The sequence below is a fragment of the Geotrypetes seraphini genome, chromosome 6 (genome assembly GCF_902459505.1).
Source record: "Geotrypetes seraphini chromosome 6, aGeoSer1.1, whole genome shotgun sequence".
NCBI lineage: Eukaryota > Metazoa > Chordata > Amphibia > Gymnophiona > Dermophiidae > Geotrypetes > Geotrypetes seraphini.
In genome coordinates this window covers 40060696-40082181 of record NC_047089.1, presented here as the reverse complement: position 1 = coordinate 40082181, position 21486 = coordinate 40060696, and the positions used below count along the sequence as shown (strand labels likewise).

The 21486-nt window shown below is 44.4% G+C and overlaps 1 protein-coding gene across 6 annotated transcripts in view; it reads right to left on the bottom strand.

Moving 5' to 3' along the window:
* Positions 1 to 21486, bottom strand: part of RNF17 (ring finger protein 17) — a 510797-nt gene that overhangs the window by 333964 nt on the left and 155347 nt on the right. For all 6 annotated transcript variants that reach the window (XM_033948471.1, XM_033948470.1, XM_033948472.1 and 3 more), the window contains 2 exons: positions 19077 to 19151; positions 15806 to 16086 (listed from right to left, as the gene is read on the bottom strand). In XM_033948471.1, the coding sequence (XP_033804362.1) occupies positions 15806 to 16086; positions 19077 to 19151 (356 nt within the window). The remainder of the gene's footprint in view (positions 1 to 15805; positions 16087 to 19076; positions 19152 to 21486) is intronic.

Here is a 21486-nt window from a genome sequence, read left to right as displayed (position 1 = left end):
AGAAACAAACTTCTGATAACCAGCCAACATGGTTTCTGCAAAGGGAGATCGTGCCTAACGAACTTATTGCACTTCTTCGAGGGAATTAACAAACGGATGGTCAGAGGAGACCCCATAGACCTCATATATCTAGATTTCCAAAAAGCCTTTGACAAGGTACCCCATGAACATTTACTTCGGAAACAGAAGAACCATGGGGTGGAAGGAGACATACATAGATGGATCAGAAACTGGTTGGTGGGTAGGAAACAGTGAAGGGCCACAACTCGGACTGGAGAAGGGTCACGAGTGGTGTTCCGCAGGGCTTGGTGCTCGGACCGCTGCTATTTAATATATTTATAAATGATCTAGAAACAGGGACGAAGTGCGAGATAATAAAATTTGCAGAGGACATCAAACTATTTAGTGGAGCTCGGACTAAAGAGGACTGCAAAGAATTAAAGGGACTTGAACAAACTAGGAGAATGGGCGACAAGATGGCAGATGAAGTTCAACGTTGATAAATATAAAGTACTACATGTGGGAAGCAGAAACCCGAGGCACAGCTATATGATGGGAGGGATGTTATTGAAGGAGAGTACCCAAGAAAGGGACTTGGGGGTAATGGTGAACATGACAATGAAGCAGACGGCACAGTGCGCAGTGGCCGCCAAGAGAGCAAATAGAATGCTAGGTATAATCAAGAAGGGTATTACTACCAGAACTAAAGAAGCTACCCTGCTGTTGTATCGGGTGATGGTGCGTCCGCATCTGGAGTACTGCGTCCAATATTGGTCGCCGTAACTTAAGAAGGATATGGCGATACTCGAGAGGGTTCAGAGGAGAGCGGCACGTCTGATAAAAGGTATGGAAAACCTTTCATATGCTGAGAAATTGGAGAAACTGGGACTCTTTTCCCTGGAGAAGAGGAGACTTAGAGGGGATATGATAGAGACTTACAAGATCATGAAGGGCATAGAGAGAGTGGAGAGGGACACATTCTTCAAACTTTTTTAAAATAAAAGAACAAAGGGCATTCGGAAAAGTTGGAAGAGGACAGATTCAAAATGAATGCTAGGAAGTTTTTCTTTACCCAACGTGTGGTGGACACATGGAATGCGCTTCCAGAGGGCGTAATAGGGCAGAGTACGGTACTGGGGTTCAAGAAAGGATTAGACAATTTCCTGTTGGAAAAGGGGATAGAGGGGTATAGATAGAGGATTATTGTACAGGTCCTGGACCTGTTGGGCTGCCGCGTGAGCGGACTGCTGGGCATGATGGACCACAGGTCTGACCCAGCGGAGGCATTGCTTATGTTCTTAATAATACAGAATACAACTATCAATAATAACAGACTTTGAAAGTTGCAAAAGAAAAAACTGACAGTCAATATCCAGAAAGGGTGGGGCTCTGGATTCATCTGCTGCGTCTAAAGGAAAGAAAATTAACAGGTAAGAACATAATTTTTCCTTCCTTAGCAACAGCAGCAGATGAATCCAGAGACCAATGGGATGTAGCAAAGCAATCCTCAATCTGGGTGGGAAGCAAACGCCGCCTCCGTAACAACTGAAGCACTAAACGCAGCCTCCACATGTGCCACCACATCCAACTGGTAATGCTGAGATAAAGTATTCTTGGAAGACCAAGTAGCCGCATGACAAAACTCCTCCAAGGAAAAAACCTGTGGACTGCGTCCAAGTAGCTGCCATTGCTCTGGCTGAATGGTCATGAAGTTCTTCCGCCAAGTAAGTGTAAAGACCCTTCGAGTGATGGAGGCTTTCGACGCTGCCATACGTTTGTCATATCCCTTGAAAAAGAGGTGATCTAAATGACTAAAAGTCGTTAGAAACCTACAGATTGCGGAGAATGCCATACACTTTTAAAAAATGCAGTGATGAAAAGCTCGCCTTCTCATTCCTCCTCCCAAGAAAAAGGAAGGAAAAGTGATAGCAGCATAAAAGAAAGGATGACACCACCTTAGAAAGAAATTGTGGTACTGTCCGAACTGACACCCCAGAATTTGTAAATCAGAAATAAGAATCTCTGCTGTACAAGGCCTGCAACTCAGAAAACTGCCAAGCTGAAGCCATGGCCACAAGAAACACCGTGTTCAACGTCACAGCCTTTTAGAGTCTCAAAAGACAAGGTTGAAACGAAGCCTTCTGTAAATTGCGAAGAAGTACCTTAAGACTGTATTCCGGACAGGGCTTAAGAGGTGTATGAAAGCACAGTTACTTACCGTAACAGGTGTTATCCAGGGACAGCAGGCAGATATTCTTGACTGATGGGTGACGGCACCGACGGAGCCCCGGTACGGACAATTTTAGAGTGATTGCACTCTAAGAACTTAGAAAGTTCTAGTTAGGCTGCACCGCGCGTGCGCGAGTGCCTTCCCGCCCGACGAAGGCGCGCGGTCCCCAGTTAGGATAAGCCAGCTAAGAAGCCAACCCGGGGAGGTGGGAGGGACGCAAGAATATCTGCCTGCTGTCCCTGGATAACACCTGTTACGGTAAGTAACTGTGCTTTACCCCAGGACAAGCAGGCAGAATATTCTTGACTGATGGGTGACCCCCAAGCTAACAAAAAGCGGGATGGAGGGAAGATTGGCCATTAGGAAAATAAATTTTGTAATACAGATTGGCCGAAGTGTCCATCCCGTCTGGAGAAAGAGTCCAGACAATAATGTGATGTAAAAGTATGAACTGAGGACCAAGTAGCAGCCTTGCAGATTTCCTCAATGGAAGTGGAGCGGAGGAAAGCTACAGACGCTGCCATAGCTCTAACTTTGTGGCCCGTGACAGAACCTTCCAGTGTCAGGCCCGATTGAGCATAACAGAAAGAAACGCAAGCAGCAAGCCAATTGGATAGAGTGCGTTTAGATACAGGATGACCCAACTTGTTAGGATCAAAGGATAAAAACAGTTGAGGAGATGATCTGTGAGGCTTAGTGCGTTCAAGATAGTAAGCTAGAGCACGTTTACAGTCCAAGGTATGCAAAGCCTGTTCGCCTGGATGAGAATGAGGCTTTGGAAAAAATACAGGTAGGACAATGGATTGGTTAAGATGAATGTCAGACACAACCTTAGGAAGAAATTTGGGGTGTGTACGGAGAACCACCTTATCATGGTGAAAAACAGTGAAAGGTGGATCGGCCACTGACCCTCCTGGCAGAAGTGAGCGCTATAAGGAAGACCATTTTCCAAGTAAGAAATTTGAAATGTGCAGTGGCCAAAGGTTCAAAAGGAAGCTTCATTAAAGCAGAAAGAACCACATTGAGATCCCAAACCACAGGAGGGGGCTTGAGAGGTGGTTTCACATTGAAAAGGCCCCTCATGAATCTAGAAACCAGAGGATGAGCCGAGAGGGGTTTTCCATGAACTGGCTCATGAAAGGCAGCAATGGCACTAAGATGAACTCTGATAGAAGTAGATTTAAGGCCAGAGTCAGACAAGGAAAGAAGATAGTCCAACACCAGTTCCACTGCCAGACACATGGGATTATGGTGATGTAAGAGGCACCAGGAAGAAAACAGAGACCACTTCTGTTGATAACACTGAAGCGTGGCCAGTTTCCTGGAAGCATCAATGATAGAGCGGACAGGCTGAGAAAGGAGTGAATGAGCCGAAGTCAGCCCGAGAGATACCAAGCTGTCAGGTGCAGAGACTGTAGGTTGGGATGCAGTAGGGTCTGCTGATGCTGAGAGAGCAGAGAAGGAAACAGTGGAAGAAGTATGGGATCCCTGGAACTGAGTTGAAGTAGAAGGGAGTACCAATGTTGCCTGGGCCACCGTGGAGCGATAAGAACCATGGTGGCTCGTTCCCTCCTGAGCTTGAACAATGTCTGCAGCATGAGTGGGAGGGGAGGAAATGCATATAGGAAGAGATTGGTCCAATCCAGGAGAAATGCATCGGGTGCCAGACGGTGAGGAGAGTAAAGTCTGGAGCAAAACAGGGGCAGCTGATGATTGTGAGGAGCTGCAAAAAGGTCCACCTGAGGAGTGACCCATTGAGCGAAAATGGACTGGAGAGTCAAAGGGTCGAGAGTCCATTCGTGAGGTTGAAGAATTCTGCTGAGATTGTCCGCTAAGGAATTCTGTTCCCCTTGAATGTAGACAGCCTTCAGGAATAAGTGGCGAGCTGTCGCCCAAGACCAAATCCGTTGGGCTTCTTGACACAATAGGCGAGAGCCCGTCCCTCCCTATTTGTTGATGTAATACATTGCAACTTGATTGTCTGTGCAAATGAGTAGTACTTGAGGAAAGAGAAGATGTTGAAAAGCCTTGAGGGCATAAAACATTGCTCGGAGTTCCAGGAAATTGATGTGGTGTTTCTTTTCCTGGGCAGTCCAAAAGCCCTGAGTTTGGAATTCGTTCAGGTAAGCTCCCCAGGCATAAGGGGAGACGTCTGTGGTGATTACAAAATGATGAGGAGATAGATGGAACAGTAAACCTCTGGATAGATTTGAAGATGTCAACCACCAAAGAAGCGACTGTCAAAGAGATGAGGTCACAGATATGCAGATATGTGTTGTGAGCAAGGATCCGTCGCTTGTGACCACTGAGTCGCTAGAGTTCATTGCGGAGTACGCAGATGGAGACGTGCGAAGGGGGTGACATGCACTGTGGAAGCCATGTGCCCCAAGAGCACCATCATGTGATTGGCAGAGATGGTAATCTGTTGAAACACCTGCCGACAGAGATGAAGGATGGTCTGAAGGCGGTTGGATGGAAGAAACGCCCTCATCAAAACAGTGGTCAGAATGGCTCCAATAAATTGAAGTCGCTGGGTCGGAATGATGTGCGACTTGGGTAGATTGATTTCGAAACCCAACAGACGAAGGTAGTGAATGGTCTGATTGGTGGCAAGCAGAACCGCCTGAGGCGAATGAGCCTTGATCAGCCAGTCGTCCAGATAAGGGAAAACTTGAAAATTGTGAGAGCGGAGATAGGCCGCTACCACAATCAGACACTTGGTGAATACCCTGGGAGAGGAGGCCAGACCGAAGGATAGCACCTTGTACTAATAATGATGATGATTGATGAGAAAGCACAGATATTGCCTGGACGTCAGATGAATAAGAATATGTGTGTAAGCCTCTTTGAGATCGAGGGAGCATAGCCAGTCGCCCTGAGAGAGAAGAGGGTAGAGGGTGGCAAGAGAGAGCATTTTGAACCTCTCCTTGACCAAACATTTGTTGAGATCTCTGAGATCCAAGATAGGTCTGAGGTCTCCGGTCTTTTTGGGAACTAGAAAGTACCGGGAGTAAAATCCCTGACCTCGCTGATCTTGAGGAACTTCTTCGATGGCTTTGAGAAGAAGGAGGGATTGAACCTCTTGAGCGAGAAGGAGGGACTGAGACTTGTTGGCAGCAGACTCTTTTGGCAGGCCTAACGGCGGAGGAGTCTGGAAATTGAGGGAGTAGCCGTGGGCTATGATCGAGAGCACCCAATGGTCGGTGGTGATCACTTCCCATCGAGAGTGAAAAATGGTTAATCGACCTCATATGGGCTGTGGAAGAGGACAGGAGGGAGGAAGACTGGCAATGCCCTGGAGAAGAGAGTCAAAAGGGCTGAGTCGGCTTAGTCTGAGTGACAGGCTTTATGGCAGGTGGTTGTTGTTGGCGAGCCTGTTGTTGCTGTTGCCGTTGCCTCCGAGGTTGAGGAGGATGAGGCTGAACTGGACGAGCAGAAAACCGTCTCTGATATGATGGCTGCTGCCTAAAAGGACGAGGAGTAGGAGGTTTCTTCTTATTTTTCAATAAAGTATCCCACCTCGTCTCATGGGCAGAAAGCTTTTGAGTGGTGGTATCCATAGACTCTCCAAACAGCTCATCTCCTAGGCAGGGAGCATTGGCGAGGCGGTCCTGATGGTTAATATCAAGGTCTGAGACTCGAAGCCATGCCAATCGCCTCATCGCCACAGACATAGCCGTGGCTCGGGATGTGAGTTCAAAAGTATCATAGATGGAACGGACCATAAACTTCCTGAGTTGCAAAAGACTGAAAGTGCATTGTTGAAATGAAAGCTTGCGGTCAGGAATATACTTTTGAAAAGAGGCTACTTGTTGGATTAGATGTTTCAGGAAGAAGGAGAAGTGAAACCCATAATTACCGGAACGGTTAGCCAACATTGCATTTTGGTAAAGTCTTTTACCAAATTTATCCATGGCCTTGCCCTCTCTGCCAGGAGGGACAGAGGCATATACACTAGAGCCCGCAGCTTTCTTGAGGGTTGACTCCACCAGTAGAGATTCATGGGGCAACTGGTGTTTGTCAAACCCTGGAATGGGAATCACCGATTCCAGCTTTCTAGGAGCTCCTGGAATGGTTAGAGGAGTTTCTAAATTCTTGTAAAAAGTTTCCCTCAAGATGTCATGAAGAGGTAACTTTAAAAATTCTTTAGGAGATTGTTCAAAATCCAAAGCATCGAGAAATGCCTTGGATTTCTTAGAGTCAGACTCTAGGGGGATTGAAAGGGTGTCTGACATCTCCTTAAGAAACTTGGTGAAGGAGGAGTGCTCTGGCTTACTAGCAGGATCCTGCACCGATGGATCATCCCCATCTGATGAATAATCTTCGGTACCGAGGGGGTCATCAGAATCATCCCACAAATCAGGGTCCCGTACCGATGGGAGACGGCCCTGAGAAAGGGGAGGAGAAGATTCGGTATGCTTGGTTTTGCGTACCGACTTTCCTGACTGTGTCGACACTGTACCCGGTGACTGTACAGCGGTACGGGTGTCAGAGAACGGTACCAGATCAGAAGCGGAATAAGCAGTACGCCGAAGCGACTTCGGTTCCGCCGACAGAATAGGCATAGATACAGATTTGTGCAGTGCCGATAACATAGGCTGGTCGATAATCGGTGCCGAAGGCTCAGTAGGTACCGACACTGGAAGGTTCGGAGTCAGCAGAGCTGGGAGCAATTGTTGTAATTGCTCCTTAAGCTGGACCTGAAGGATGGATACTATTCTCTCATCCAAAGGCGGTCCCGATGGCACCGGTACTGCTTTTTTCTTGCTCGGTACCTGCGGTGCAGCTCGACGCTCAGGCGAAGTCGATGCCGATGAAGAGGCAGTAACTTCTATGGGAGCGGAGCGTTTGCGGGGCGGCGTGCACTCTGCAGGACTTGGCTCACTGCTTGTTCGACTGGCGGGCCAAGGACAGAAGGGGATGGGGCTGCTTAGCCGGCTTACCTACAGGGTGCGACACAGAGGATGGATCTTGCGGTGTCGAAGTCACCGGTGCCGATTTGGTGGAAGATGTGTGTCGATGCCGGGGGTACTTCCATGGCGGCACCGAAAAGAATCCGCTGCTGAATTTGGCGGTTCTTTAGCGTTCTCTTTTGAAGAGAACTGCAGTGGGTGCACGTTTCTGCCCTAAGGTCCGGACCCAGACACTGGAGGCACCACTTGTGCGGGTCGGAGAGGAAAATAGGACGTGCACACCGCTGACACTTCTTAAAACCCGGTGAAGGGGGCATGAAGGGAAAAACGGCCGTAGCAAAATCGAAGCCTGAGGCTTCGATGGTGCCAACAGGCCCCGCCGGGATCGACCGAAAAAAAGTCAAAAAAAGAAGACCTCTTTTTTTTTTTTTTTTTTACAAAAGAAAGAAAACAAGAACGTGAAATGTTCATGAGGAAAACAAACGTGCGAGCGGGAAGGCGAGTAAAAATAGAAAAATTTTTCCAACAGCCGTTGGAACACGCATCTTCTTAGCTCCGCGGAAACTAAGAAACTGGGGACCGCGCGCCTTCGTCTGGCGGGAAGGCACTCGCGCACGCGCGGTGCAGCCTAACTAGAACTTTCTAAGTTCTTAGAGTGCAATCACTCTAAAATTGTCCGTACCGGGGCTCCGTCGGTGCCGTCACCCATCAGTCAAGAATATGCTGCCTGCTTGTCCTGGGATAATATACTGTACTCCTTTTAGGAACTGAACTACATGAAGCTGAGAAGTATGCAAAGAGCGAGATACCTAGCCCTTATAACAAGCTAAGATTGCCACTTAAAGCTGAAGGGAATTGAACGCTAGGCCCTTGGCAATACGCTTCTGCCAAAAAAGAAAGAATATAAATCATAGAACTCTAGAAGGGTGTCAATGTTGAGAAGTACCCAAGAAAGGAAAATCCTCTAAACAGAAGCATAAGGCACAGGTAAAGACGTCTGTATCGCTTGGAGAAGAGAAGAAATAACCTGCTTTGCATAAATCTTACAACATCAGCCATGACTTTTCAAAAGCTAGGTCATAATACCAAAATAGGACGAATATCCATGTTGATCAGACCCTAGGTGAGTAAATCCGGAGATACCAGGAATCTCAACAGTTCGGCCATTGAAAGACTCATCAGATCCGCATAACAAGGATGGCGCAGCCAATTCAGAGATTCTCTAATTACTGTGCCCTGAAAGCGAGCTTGAGATGGCAAATCCATCCAATCATCAGCCAGGGGAAAACACTTAAAAAGAGAAACCAGGACATTTTAACATACAATAGATGGTCCATGCTCAGATTCCTGTCCTGTAAAATGATGTGCTGACAGAAGAGGAAGATAAGATTCCATCCATTGAAGTAGAACCATTACTTTACTCGCCAACTGAGTGCATCACGTACTTTCCTGGCTGTAGAGAAATACCAGTGTCATACCACTGTCCTAAAAGACCTATATCATCATTCCAGAAGAATGGTCTTAAACTCCTGAAATGGTAGCCTGACCATGCTTCAGTCCAGAAGAATGAACAAGTACTGAGTCTCCTCTTAATACCAGACTCCTTGCGCTGAGGATTGAAGGCACTGAGCCCCCCCCAACCCGACAGACTGGGATGTCTGGTGACTTTGAACCAGCCCAGCAAAGACCAATGCATGCCTTTGAAAAGATTAATCTCACTGAGCCACCAAATTATATTGAGTGATGCTTGAGGAGCCTACTAGATACTACAATTGGAGCCTTGAGATACCGGGAACCACTGGAACAAAAGTGACTGCTGTAGCATTCTCATGTGAAAGTAAGCCGAAGTTCCCAGTGGAGTCACCACCATAGATCCTAGAACCTGTACAGAATCCCATACTCTTGTTCTTGATGACTGAAGAAGGCAAACTGTCGCCCCAGTCTCTGGGAAGAAACACATTCCTCTCCTTCGTGAACAACATCCCATGATATTCCAATAATTAGTATAGGAGAAAAGAGCTCTTTGGAAATTTGAAGATTCACATCCAAAAAGAATTGAAGAAAAGAAGTTCAAATAAAAGAAATCATCCGTTTGTGTCTGACAAATTGACCTGGCTGGAAGACATCTGAATCAAGCAGTCATTTAAGAAAGAAAATACCTGAATCTCCTGTTTGCGCCAAAATGCCACTACTGCCCTCATTTTCAAAAATGTTCAAGGAGCCATGGCTAGGCCAAATGGCATCTGCCAAAATTGATAGCGTTGCTCGATGAGAGCTAAGCAAAGATAGTGCAAATTCAGCGTCCATAGAGAAATTGTAAATATTCTCACAGTTTTTCTCCGGAAATGTCTAACTCTGAGAAACTAATTTACCAGAATGAGATCCAGCCCCTGTCTGACCAATTCCCCCGTTTTAGGCACTATGAAGTAAATGGAATAACTTCCCTTAGTTCCGGAAGAACTAAAACTATTGCCCCAAGTACCAGTAACACTTAAAAGGGGTCTCGCGTGAACGTAACCTTTGGAAGCTCAATACATGGTCACGCCAAGAAAGAATCTGAAATGGGAGGAAGATTCAAAGTTGCAAGCATTCAGAGAAATGCCCAAAGCCCCCTGACCTGATATCATAGTATCTTCCCCCTCACGAGAAAGCATAAAGAGTTACCAGAGTAAATGAAGACCCCTTCAGAATGAAAAGCAGACAGCTGTAAATTCTGGAAGAAGAAAGGAACTTTCCCCCCAAAAAATCCAGCTTTGCGATGTAAAATGAGTATGTTAGATTTCTGAAAACAGTGCTAACTCCATGTAATGTTAGGCTAAAACTTTCTGCCTTTAAAGTGAAGATGTACTAGACGTAATCTAGAAGCTGCATTGACCACCCCATGGGAAACAATCTGCACTCTAATTGTTATCAGATAAAGCTCACATCCCTAAAGAGAGCTTCAGGAATGATTCCAACAGCCACATTGCATTTGCTACTCTGTGGGTTTGGGAGAATAGATAACTTGTCCCTGGTTAGAAGGAGCCACACAGCATTTCCTGCCAGTTTGAGGGACTGTCTAGCAGGTGCCATGAGAAGATGGTGACCTGAGAAATCTGTGCGAGAAGCTTTGAAACTTGCAGTCCCTGGCACACTAGAAATAGAAAAGCCAGTTCAGGAATCAATTCTATAGTGCTACCAGACACACACACACAGCGCTTTAGTGCTACCAGATACACACAGCGCTGCACAGAGGTACAAAGAATAAGAAAACCTCTAAATCTACATAGACTCAGCCTTCAGGGACACCGAGAGAGACAAGAAGATACCCGTATGAAACACAGGGTACTCTCATGTCACTGACATCACTGTGCAGTAATTTGTCTTCTGCTGACCCATAACGGCAAAAAACCAAGTTTGGGTGGCTGAGCACAGATCTCTTTCTTAAGCACGATGAGGCATAACAGTACAGTCGCAATTAAAGTAGTTAAGTATTTTCAAGCAGAGAATATGGGGAAACACACACACAAGGTATATCACCGCAACAGTGGCAAAAGCTGTTGAAACATTCCTGACGCGTAGAACCCCGAAAACAGGGAAGCCGCGGGATAGTGACCTAAGTCAGCTGCAAAATAAACTCCGTGAATGCTGCGGTGCTCCCTCTAGCGCTGGAGAACCAAGCACATGCCCGTTTCATGCTGAAATGAGCTGACTCTATCAACAATGCATTAAAAACCTACCCGGAGCCAACCATTAAAATATTTTTCCCACTCTCATGGTATAAAATGCTTAAAATGAATATTGGAGAGAAATAAAAGAATGCTGCTTCATTCTCAACTAAGGAAAATAAGCACACGCCTCTTGCGCTCAGTCAGGAACCGGCTATGTGAAGAACACACTCGAAGCCATCCAAATATTTACTTCCACCCGGCCGCAGGAACTGCCAAGCAGAGTCCACCACGGGGAGAAATCCCACTACCGCTGTAGCGCTGCTGCCAGAGTATGAAAACAAGCGCACGCCTACAACACGCGGGAAGACACTAGTTCCGTCAACGGAGCTCTATCCATACACCCGAAGCCCTTAACTGAATAAACTTCAAACAAATGTAAATTTACTTGTCAGTCACTAAACCATTACTAAACTAAACTTAACTAAGCCTTAAATTTATATACTACATCATCTCCACGGAAGTGGAGCTCGACACGGTTTATAAAGCTTAAAAATATAGGAAGAGAGAGGGAAAAGATTTACAAGAGCATATGAAAAGAAGGGATGTAAACAGGAGAAGAGATGTTATATGTTAGAGAAAAGCCAGGTTTTCAGTTGTTTTCGGAATAGTTGGAGGGAGCCCAGGTTCCGCAGTGGGATAGAGAGATCGTTCCAAAGGCCCGTGATTTTGGAGAGGAGGGATCTTCCCAGTTTACCTGCGTGGAGGATGCCATGTAGAGAGGGGAAGGATAGTCTATATCTGTGGGCTGATCTGGTGGTAGCAGGCGTCAGGGCGAGGAAGGATAGAGGGATTAGGGGCGGAAGAATGCCATGAATGATCTTGAAAGCCAGGCAGGAGCATTTGAAATGAATTCTGGAAAGTACTGGGAGCCAGTGAAGATTGGTAAGTAGTGGGGAGACGTGATCAAATTTGCGTTTAGCAAAAATCAGTTTGCTGCAGTGTTCTGGATAAGCTGGAGTCTGAGAAGACTTTTTTTTTGTTAGGCATAAATAAATGGCATTACAGTAATCGAGTTTGGATAGGATGATGGATTGTACAAGGACGGTAAAGTGTTTTTGGTGAAAATAGGATCTAACTTTCCTCAGCATGTGGAGGCTGAAAAAACATGATTTTGCCAAGGAATTCAGGTGATCGTTGAGGGAGAGGGAGGAATCGATAGTGATGCCGAGGACCTTGCTTGAGAACTCAAGGTGAAGAGCAGGGCCTGTGAGTTTACCACAACTCTACAAATTATAGTGTTTGATAAAAAACATATTCCTTCTGTAGACTCACACTGAACCCACATCTCCACAACCAGAAACCAGAAAAGAAGTGCAAATAAAACATATACTCAAAACTTTGTTGATAGTGCCGGGAGATGCCGGTTGCTCAGCACTATGAGAACAGAATTGTTTAATAGTCACTGTGGTCTTTTTTTTTTTTTTTTTACAGTGAACGGATAGAAGAAAAATCGAGACCCAGTCAGACCCTCTATCATTGGAGGGAGGGTGAGGCAGGGCCCTAGGGGGGCTCAGGTGTAATCCCTAAAGCCGGAACCGTTCAACTGGACACCCCTGTCTCACTGAAGAGAAACCTCAACAGGAGAAATAGAATGGCAGTCTCACTGAAGAGAAACCTCAATAGGAGAAAATAATTTTCCAGTCACAGCCAGAATTCAGGAGCTAGTTGAATATAGAGAGTTGCACGGGGACAGAAATCCCACCCGTCCCCGCCAAAGTCCCACCCCCGTCCCCACCCGTCCCCGTGAGGACTCCCACCCGTCCCCGCGAGGAATCCCCTACGTCCCCGCCCGTCCCTATAAACTACAGAAATAGTTATTTCATTTAATTATGCTACTGAATTAAAGGCTCTGGTAGAAACCCATTTAAAAATAAGCAAAAAGACTTTATTAATTTGGAAATATTAATTGGGAAGAATACATACTTTGTAAACGGGTTTCTACCAGAGCCTCTAATGTTTATAAATTTTTATCAACCCAACTAATATACTACTTTATCCTTAAGCAAAAAAAAAAAAAAAAGAATTTTTTTCCTACCTTTATTGCCTGGTTTCTGCTTTCTTCATGTTCTCATTCAATTCCTTCCATCCACTGCCTCTCTTCTCTCTGTGTCTTCCATTTGCTCTGTTACTGTGCCTCTCCCTTTCTCCCCCCTCCCAAATTGGTCTGGCACCCATCTTTTTCCCTCCGCTCCCCCCATAGTCTGGCACCTCTGTCTTCTTCCCTGCCAGCGTCTTCTTCCCATTCCCTCTTCCCCATTTCCTTTCAGTGTCCTTCTCCCCCACCATCTTCCCCATGTCCTGTCAGGCAGCATCCTTCTCCCCCCTCTGCCTTCCCCATGTCCTTTCAGCGTCCTTCTCCCCCCTCTGTCTTCCCCATGTCCTTTCAGCGGCCTTCTCCACCCCTGTTTTCCCCATGTCCTTTCAGTGGCATTCTCCACCCCTTTGTCTTCCCCAGTGCTTTCAGGGTCCTTCCCCCCCTCCTCCCGTTTACCCCATGTCCTTTCAGCGTTCTTTTCCACCCCTTTGTCTTCCCCAGTGCTTTCAGCGGCCTTCTCCCCCCTTAAGCGTCTTTTCTTCTCCACTCCACCTTTCCTCCCTCCCTGCTTCCACCTTTGTGGCGCTTTTGCACCCGACCGACAACAGAACAGGCCCGGTCGGACAAATCTCCCTGTCCTGTAGCCGCGAATCTAAATTATCTTCTTACAGCAGCTGGAGTAGTAAGCTGCTGTAAGAGGTAATTTAGATTCGCGGCTACAGGGCAGGGAGATTTGTCGGCCGGGCCTGTTGTCGGTCGATCGGGGGACCTGACCGGCTGTGCACATTCTCCGGGGCGGACCGCCCCTTCCCACCTCTTTCGTACGCCATTGCCTTCTCTCTACCTGCCCTGCCGCACACAGCCAACCGGAAGTCTTCCTGATGTCAGCGCTGACGTCGGAGGAAGGGAGGGCTTTGCTTAAGCCCTCCCTCCGACGTTAGTGCTGCGACAGGGCAAGTAAGGAGAAGGAGACTACCCTCGCGGCTCGAGTGCACTGCGATCCAACCCCGCAGGAACCCCGCGACCCTCGGAGGCGTCCCCACGGGATCCCCGCGACCCTAGGGGGCATCCCCACAGGATCCCCGTGACCCAAAGGGGGAACCCGCGGGATCCCCGCGAGTCCCGCGGGATTCCCGTCATCCCCGTTCCCGTGCAGCTCTCTAGTTGAATAGCGACCATCACCTGCTGGGAGATAGAGCATACTGAAGATGCAGGAGGTGTGCCAGCCAATAGGACCCACTTGTTAATCAGTTTCTCTATCTCCACCTGCTGGTAGATGTGTGCTCTCCCATTGGTCTCTGGATTCATCTGCTGCTGTTGCTAAGGAAACATATTTAGAGAAATCCAATCTACAAAACATGTTAGCATTGCCTATGACTAAAGCAAAAATAGATAACTGAAAATAGATAAAGATATGCACAGCATAAATTCCAGGCACATTAACTTTTTTATAATATTAAAGCCACAAGCGAAAGAAAGGGTTATTTAACAGTGACCAGCCTAGCTGGAGGGAAGGGGAAACACAACCTGAAAAAAGATCAAAATCTTTCACTAGCCATAGCATGTGAAAGTGTGCCAAGGTGGTGACCCAAGCTAACTCACTGCAGTAAGCAGCACATTTGGTGTTTCTTGAAGTTTCACAGTAATCGACATATATTGCCTCTTTTACCGTAAGCCGAGCTCACTCCCACAAATCAAGCACCACCACAACATCTCAACCTCTACCCTGATCTACTTTTACACCCCTCTCACCACCATTTCTACCCTAGACAAGACCCCTCTCAAAAGCACCATTCTATCATCCCACAAGCAAATTCTTCTCTCAACCAGTTTCCATTGTAGATCCTCCATTATGCTTTCTTTTCAAACTCATCTGATGGCAAGCTATTACAACTGTAAAGGAGAGAGCAGGTTGGCAATAAATGCATCAAGGTTGGTGGGGGAGGGAAGGGTGAGTGAGCTGGCCTGCCACATTTCATTAGCAGCAGTGATCATCAGAAATGAGAGGAAAGCAAGTACAAAATATTTCAGTTAGCAGCAGCATCCATTAATAAGCAAGGTAAGAGTAAGCTCATGATATTCAGCTGACAATGAAAAGGGAAAGGGCAGCCTTGGTATATTTGGCTTGTGGGAAATTGAACAAGTATGTCATAAAATCCATTCTTTGCTCTCCAGATCTAACACTTCTTCCTCAAGTCTACTACCATTATTTACATGAAAATAAGACCTAACCGGAAAATAAGCCCTAGAATGATTTCTCAAGATGCTCTGATAACAGGTCCTACTTTCTAAAATCTATGTGCATCCAAATAGAAAAATACCCCAAACCACCACTCTGTCAAGTTGAGTCTCCTTTGAAAGAACTAAATGAAATTTCTTAGAAATTTTGTTTTGATAGACACCAACACAAAAGCCATTATGAAGGATGCACAAACACAGATGTAGCGCGATCTTGTATGTTTTTGGGTTTATCTTATTCTGAAGGTAGTTGGAAAAAGCAATCACTAGAATAAGTCCAAAAAGAAGGCAAATGTATCAAGAAGTATTCCTATTTGTCTCCTGTCTATGTTGAAAATGTCTGTCTTCTAGCCCAATAGCTTCACAGTCTGGCCTAACCCACTGAGATGAGAGCATGTCTACTGCATTAATAGAACACACCACCATGATCAGTTCAGTGAGTCAGCATTCTGTGGTCCTTTCCTAAAACAGATAGAGTGGAAGAAATGTTTTTAACAAATTGCCTAAGATGTGCTCTGGGGACTACCATGTCATACTGACAGTAATAAAATTTTAAAATTATAAACCCTTTACATTTATATGGCCCAATACAAATTTTCACTTTTCAGAGCGATTTCAATATTATTGCCCTAAGGCACTACAATGTATAAAGCAAGACCAGAAAAAAAAAGAAACTCACATTCTTGACTATCTTCAATGATTTCCTCAATAATCACATCAGGATTACATAAGGCTTGTGGTAAAGCAGCAACATTTTTCTGCGACAATGAAGTTACTTCTTGAGGATGAGTGTTCTTTAAATCTCTATGCATCATACAAGCTTCCTGAGGTAATCTTTGAAAATCTTTAAAAGCTGTTCCTGTTCTTTCAATAGACAAATAGGTTTCCCACTCTGACAACTGGTTACTGGGTAGGTGAATGCTTTGTCCAGGATCTCCCCTTTCTCCTATTAGGCATCCACTTAAGAAAAAATAAAATGAATCAGTTAATTTATTCAAATACCTGCACTCCTATCCTTTTGACTATTCCCCCCTCTCCCGTTATCACCATCTTGAGACCCTAGTTTCTGTACAGCTATCACCACCTACTTGGTATCTATCTTCCTGCTACTTTCATCCCATCTGTTTTCAAAGGTAATGACAAAGAATAGATAAAGGGAGAACTATTTTGTGGCACGAGTTGCAGCTTCACAGTATATAAACCTCAACAAAATTCTTTAAGGTCTAAAAATCAAAAGGTAGCTACAACACCAACTAAAAATAATAAAATTTGATCTAATTACCTTTAATACTTCATGAGAGTTAATAGGTATCAAATCTCCCATTGACCTCAAATACTCCAGATAATCTGATTAAGTCAAACTATACCTAAACACCAAAGAGCGCCTGTGTGTAGGTTTTTTAAATTTGTTAACAATTTGAAGCTTGAAACTTAAGACAGATATGGAATTTAGACTTAACCATAACTAAAGGTATAAAATCTATTCAATAAGCTGTCACAGAAAGCCTATAAAATATTCAGCACATTTACAGCACCATTTTAGGTAGGTCAATGAAATAGAAATCTCAATGTTTTAAAGGAACAAATTTGGTCTTGGAGGATGAGTTGTACAGTGTCTGCATCTATGAGACAAACTTGGTTCTTTCTTTTGCATAGAGCTTTTTGGACCCCTGTTCGTTTACAAAAACTAGATAGCTCTGTCTAATAGATGTTGACACTATCATCTTGAGGCTGGGATATTAGATCACCTTTTATTCTATTGTCCATTTATATTAGTATTTTGGAAATCAATTTGGCCTCAAATCAATAGGATGTTAGAGAATCCGGTAGCCTTGACATATGATACTATTTTATTTGGCATGTCAATGAGAGCAAGAGTCAGATTTCATCAAATAATAACAAACTTTTATTTATATTGGCTGGAGTTGCCATTCAACAGATTACATTCAATTAGAAAAATCATAGCAGATTAAATTACAGTTTCTGGTGGAATTCTGTGTGTCATATATATAAAATGGAGCGCACAATAGCAACAAAAGAGGATATTTTTGTAAATTTCAGAAGATTTGGGGACCATTAACAGATTTTTGTAATGAGTAATAACGTTTTCCCAAAGTAAGATATTTGACATGTTGGGGTGTGGGTGGGTAATGATATTAAATCCTATAATGTATTTGAGTATTTAACTGTTTTTAATGTATTGGGAATGGAACGTTTGTAAGGGGAGGGAGGGGTTGGGAGGGTTTTCTAACTTGATATCAATTGTTTAGATACTAGGAATAGTTCATAATATTCAAAATATTATAGAATATAGGTATTGGCTGAAAAGTTATATTTTTAATGATATATGAAAGTTAATCAAGTGTATATTTATAAGTTCGAATGATTTTTCTTATACACTTGTTGTAATATGTAAAAATGAATAAAGAAGTTTTTTAAAAAAAGAAAATGTGCAAAACCTGCGTCATATTTCATGAGAACAGGACTCATTTTTAAGGTGTGCAGATGTGTGGCTGAGCACCTCTTTTCACATCCCTGCACAGCAGTTCTGGATCACCACACATTCAAGCAACACTTCTCTATCCCTTCCCGCTGTCACCCCAACTGCTGCTTCTCCAAAGGAGAACAAAATAGCCTGCCTCACTGTACTAAAGGGCTGCAATGGCAACTTCTGTATGCTCGGCAACCAGCACTGCCCCAGAAACAGAAGAGGACATCAGAAGGGCATGACCAGCAGTTGTGGATACTAAGGTTCGGCCCCGCAGGAGATGCTGTTCTTGGTGCATGGAAGAAACAGTAACTGAACCATACAGGGTATCAAGTGGGGGAAAAAAAAGACAGGTGAGAGATGTGATAAGGGGGGAGGGGGAGAGAGAAAGGGAAAAATGCTGGATGGAAACAGAATGACTGATGCTGTATAGAAGGGGAGAGAGACACAAGGAGATGCTGATGGAAAGGAAGAGAGGGGGAAGACGTTTAATAGAAGATAAGACCAAGGACAGGAAAAAAAAAAAAGAGTAGATGGTGTGTGGAAGAGAAGGAGATGATGAAAGGGAGAAACTAAAAAGGGGAGACGCTGGATGGAAAGGAAAGAGGGGCCAAATGCTGTACGGAAATAGGGGGGGGAGAGGTGGTTAGTGCTGGATGGAAGGGGAAAGAGTGGAGAGATGCTATACAGAAGTGGATAGAATAGGGGGGGAAGTGAAGTAGATGCTGGGGAGGGGGATAGAGGAGGGAGATGATGGCAGGGGGAATCGAAAGGGAAGATGCTGGATGGAAAGGAGAGAGGGGGCAGATATTGTATGGAAGGGGCAAAATAGAGAGAGGCGGGAAAGTGTTGGAAGAGGAGGGAAAAGAGACTTCATAGAAAGAGGGAGACAGACCTGGATGAAAGAAGGGAGAGACAAAAGGGAGAGGAAGGAAAGAGGGAAGTAAAAGGGGAGATGTATAGAAAGGGGGCAGGCTGTATGGAAGTGGGGGGGGAGATACTGATAGAAGGGTAGAGAGAGAAAGTAGAGACACTGGATGGAAAGGGGAGATGAGACAGATGCTGGATGGACAAAGGAAGAGAAAGGAGCAGATGTTTGGATGTAGACACAGAAAGGAAAGAGATAATAGAAGGGGAAAGAAAAAGGAGATATAGGGGCAAATGCTGTTAATAGAAAGGGAGAGAAAAAGTTGGTGAAAGCTTGGGAATAAAGAGAAGTAAAATAGAAGAATCTGAGTGAGGGAAAGAATGGAAAGATGCAGGTAGATCGTACACATCATGAGTCTCATGATCACCACCATGGAGGGGATAAAGGCCAAGATACATGCTCACAGGGGCCATATGGCACACAATTTATAACAAAAAAATAAATAAATAAAAAATGACCATTCTATATATGAAACTGGTTTTACATGCAAATAATCCCCATACCCTTACCAGAGGTATCCAAAATGAAAAATACCTTTTGTTTATTTCCACATCAATCTGTCCCAGTTTTTCTATAATGCATATAAGATCATCACTGTTCAAATGAAGGCTAGGAGGAAAGCAAATAATTAAAGCACAGACAACAGCCCAATACTACAACTATATGGCATATATAATTTTTTTTTTTTTTTAATTTTTACATTACAGTTTATGTAGCACTGTTACAACCATTACTGTTCAGAACTCATTAAAATAAAATCAAAGAAATCTATTTAACAACTCTCAATCAGTATGAAACAACGAAAGATTAGGTTCTTACCTTTTCTAATCTTTCTTGTAAATCCACACTATTCCTGGACTATTGGGTTATTTTCCTATACTCGCCAGAGCTTATAGGAAGTCTCATAACACAGAGTCTTAAGCTCCTCCCATCTTACCTCAGGACTGCCCTCCAGGAAAATCAGTTAACAAAACAGCCAAAACATCTGTACAGGACAAAGGCAAAAGAGAGGGGAACAGGGACATTCCCTGACAAGTCAGTCAGTCAAATCTGCTCGGAACAAGAAAAAGTTAGAACAATCATTAACAATCAAAATGGGTCAGCAAACATCAGGAACCTGAACAAAAGGAACAGTGCTATAAAGAGAAACAGTATGTACAGATAGACGGGGGTGCCGTACCGAGGGACCCCCCAAGACAAAGTGCGAAACACATTCGTAAAGTACACTTAAAAAGGCTGGTCAGGAAACTAAATTCCAGCTTACCAGTACTTGCAAAGGCAGACAATCGGCGAATCAGCAAATCCCAGGGTAGGTTCCAGGAACAGAAGATTAGCAAAGGTAAGAATCTAATCTTTCATTTTTGTACAATCCCACTCTATTCCTGGACTAGTGGGATGTAACAGAGCAGTCCCATAGCAGCAGAGTGAGACTGATGAGCATGCTGCCCAAACTGAGGAGCCAGAATTAATTAAATAAATAATAAGCAAGCAGCATCCTGCTTGGCCGCCACATCGATCCTGTAAAACTTGGGAAAGTATACAAAGAAGACCGGGTAGCAGCCCTGCAAATCTCCTCCAACAAGATCGCTGAAGCCTCTGCCCAAGAGAAAGATACACCTCTTGTAGAATGAGCCCTCACTGAAAGAGAGAGCTTGTCAGCTGCCAAATAAGCCAATTAAATGGTGGACCTAGAAGCTGGTCTGTCCATGCGGGCAGGAACCACCAGTACAACAAGGTGGTCAGACAGACAAAAATCATTCATAACTTCCAGGTACCACAATCGAATCTTACATACAACCAGGGACCACAATACAAGATCACGCTCTCTCAAGCCGGAGGAAGCAAAGGCAGGAAGTTGGACTTCCTGGTTAACGTGGAAAGCAGAGACCACTTTCGGAAGGAAGTAGGTAACACAGCACCACGCTGAAATCCATAATACGCAGAAAAAGATCCTGGTAGGAAAGAGCCTGAAGCTCAGGAACTCTGCGGACCAAAGTATAACGACCTAGACATGGACAAAAAACCGCGTCAGCCAAGTTAAACAACGGCTGAGGGAAAAAACGAAGTCCTCAACAGCAAAAAGCAACGAGGAAAAGAAAAAAAAAAAAAAAAGAAAGGATTCCTTTTTTAAATTTTTACTAATGAAGAAATAATAAAAGAAAAAAAACGCATGAGCAGGAAGGCAACATGAAAAAACTGAACAGCATTCAGAAACATGACTTCTTAGTTTCGTGGAAAACTTAAGAACTGAGGTGTCGTGAGCCTACATCGGGCGGGAAGGCGCTCGCGCATGCATGGTGCAAGCAGTTTGAGAACTTTCTCAAGTTCTTAAAGTGGCGATGCATCCGATAGATGCGTCTCTTGGATAAAATATATATCCGCCTTCTGTTTCTTTAAGAATATAAGCATTTTTTTCATTAGCGGTACAGAACGGAAATTATAAAAATTTTATTAAAATATGGGAGCCATTAACATCTTTTTGTCATGATTGAATGCCATTTTTCTATTAATTATACACCATTTAGTAGGGGGTGGGGGGAGGGTTTCAAGTATATGATCTTATAATGATTAAGGGGCTTTGAGGGAAGGTGGGGGGAGGGTTACATTTGTACTTATAAGTTATAATGATAAGATGTTCAAGTGCTCAAATTAATTGTGTTTATTATGAATTTTTGTACACTTGATGTATATGTTAAAATGAATAAAGATTTGGAAAAAAAAAAAAAAAAGTGGCGATGCACTTTTAAAGCTGTCGTTACCAGGCTTCGTGGACATCACCAAAATATGAGAATATGCTGCCTACTTGTCCCTACTTCTTTCTTACTTCCACTTTTGTGGAAAGGAACCGCATCCGCCCTTCTCCAGTCCTCTGGTACCACTCCCGACGTGAGAGACTCATTGAAAAGGTCAGTGGAGCCACCGGAACTTTCCTAAGTACCTTCAG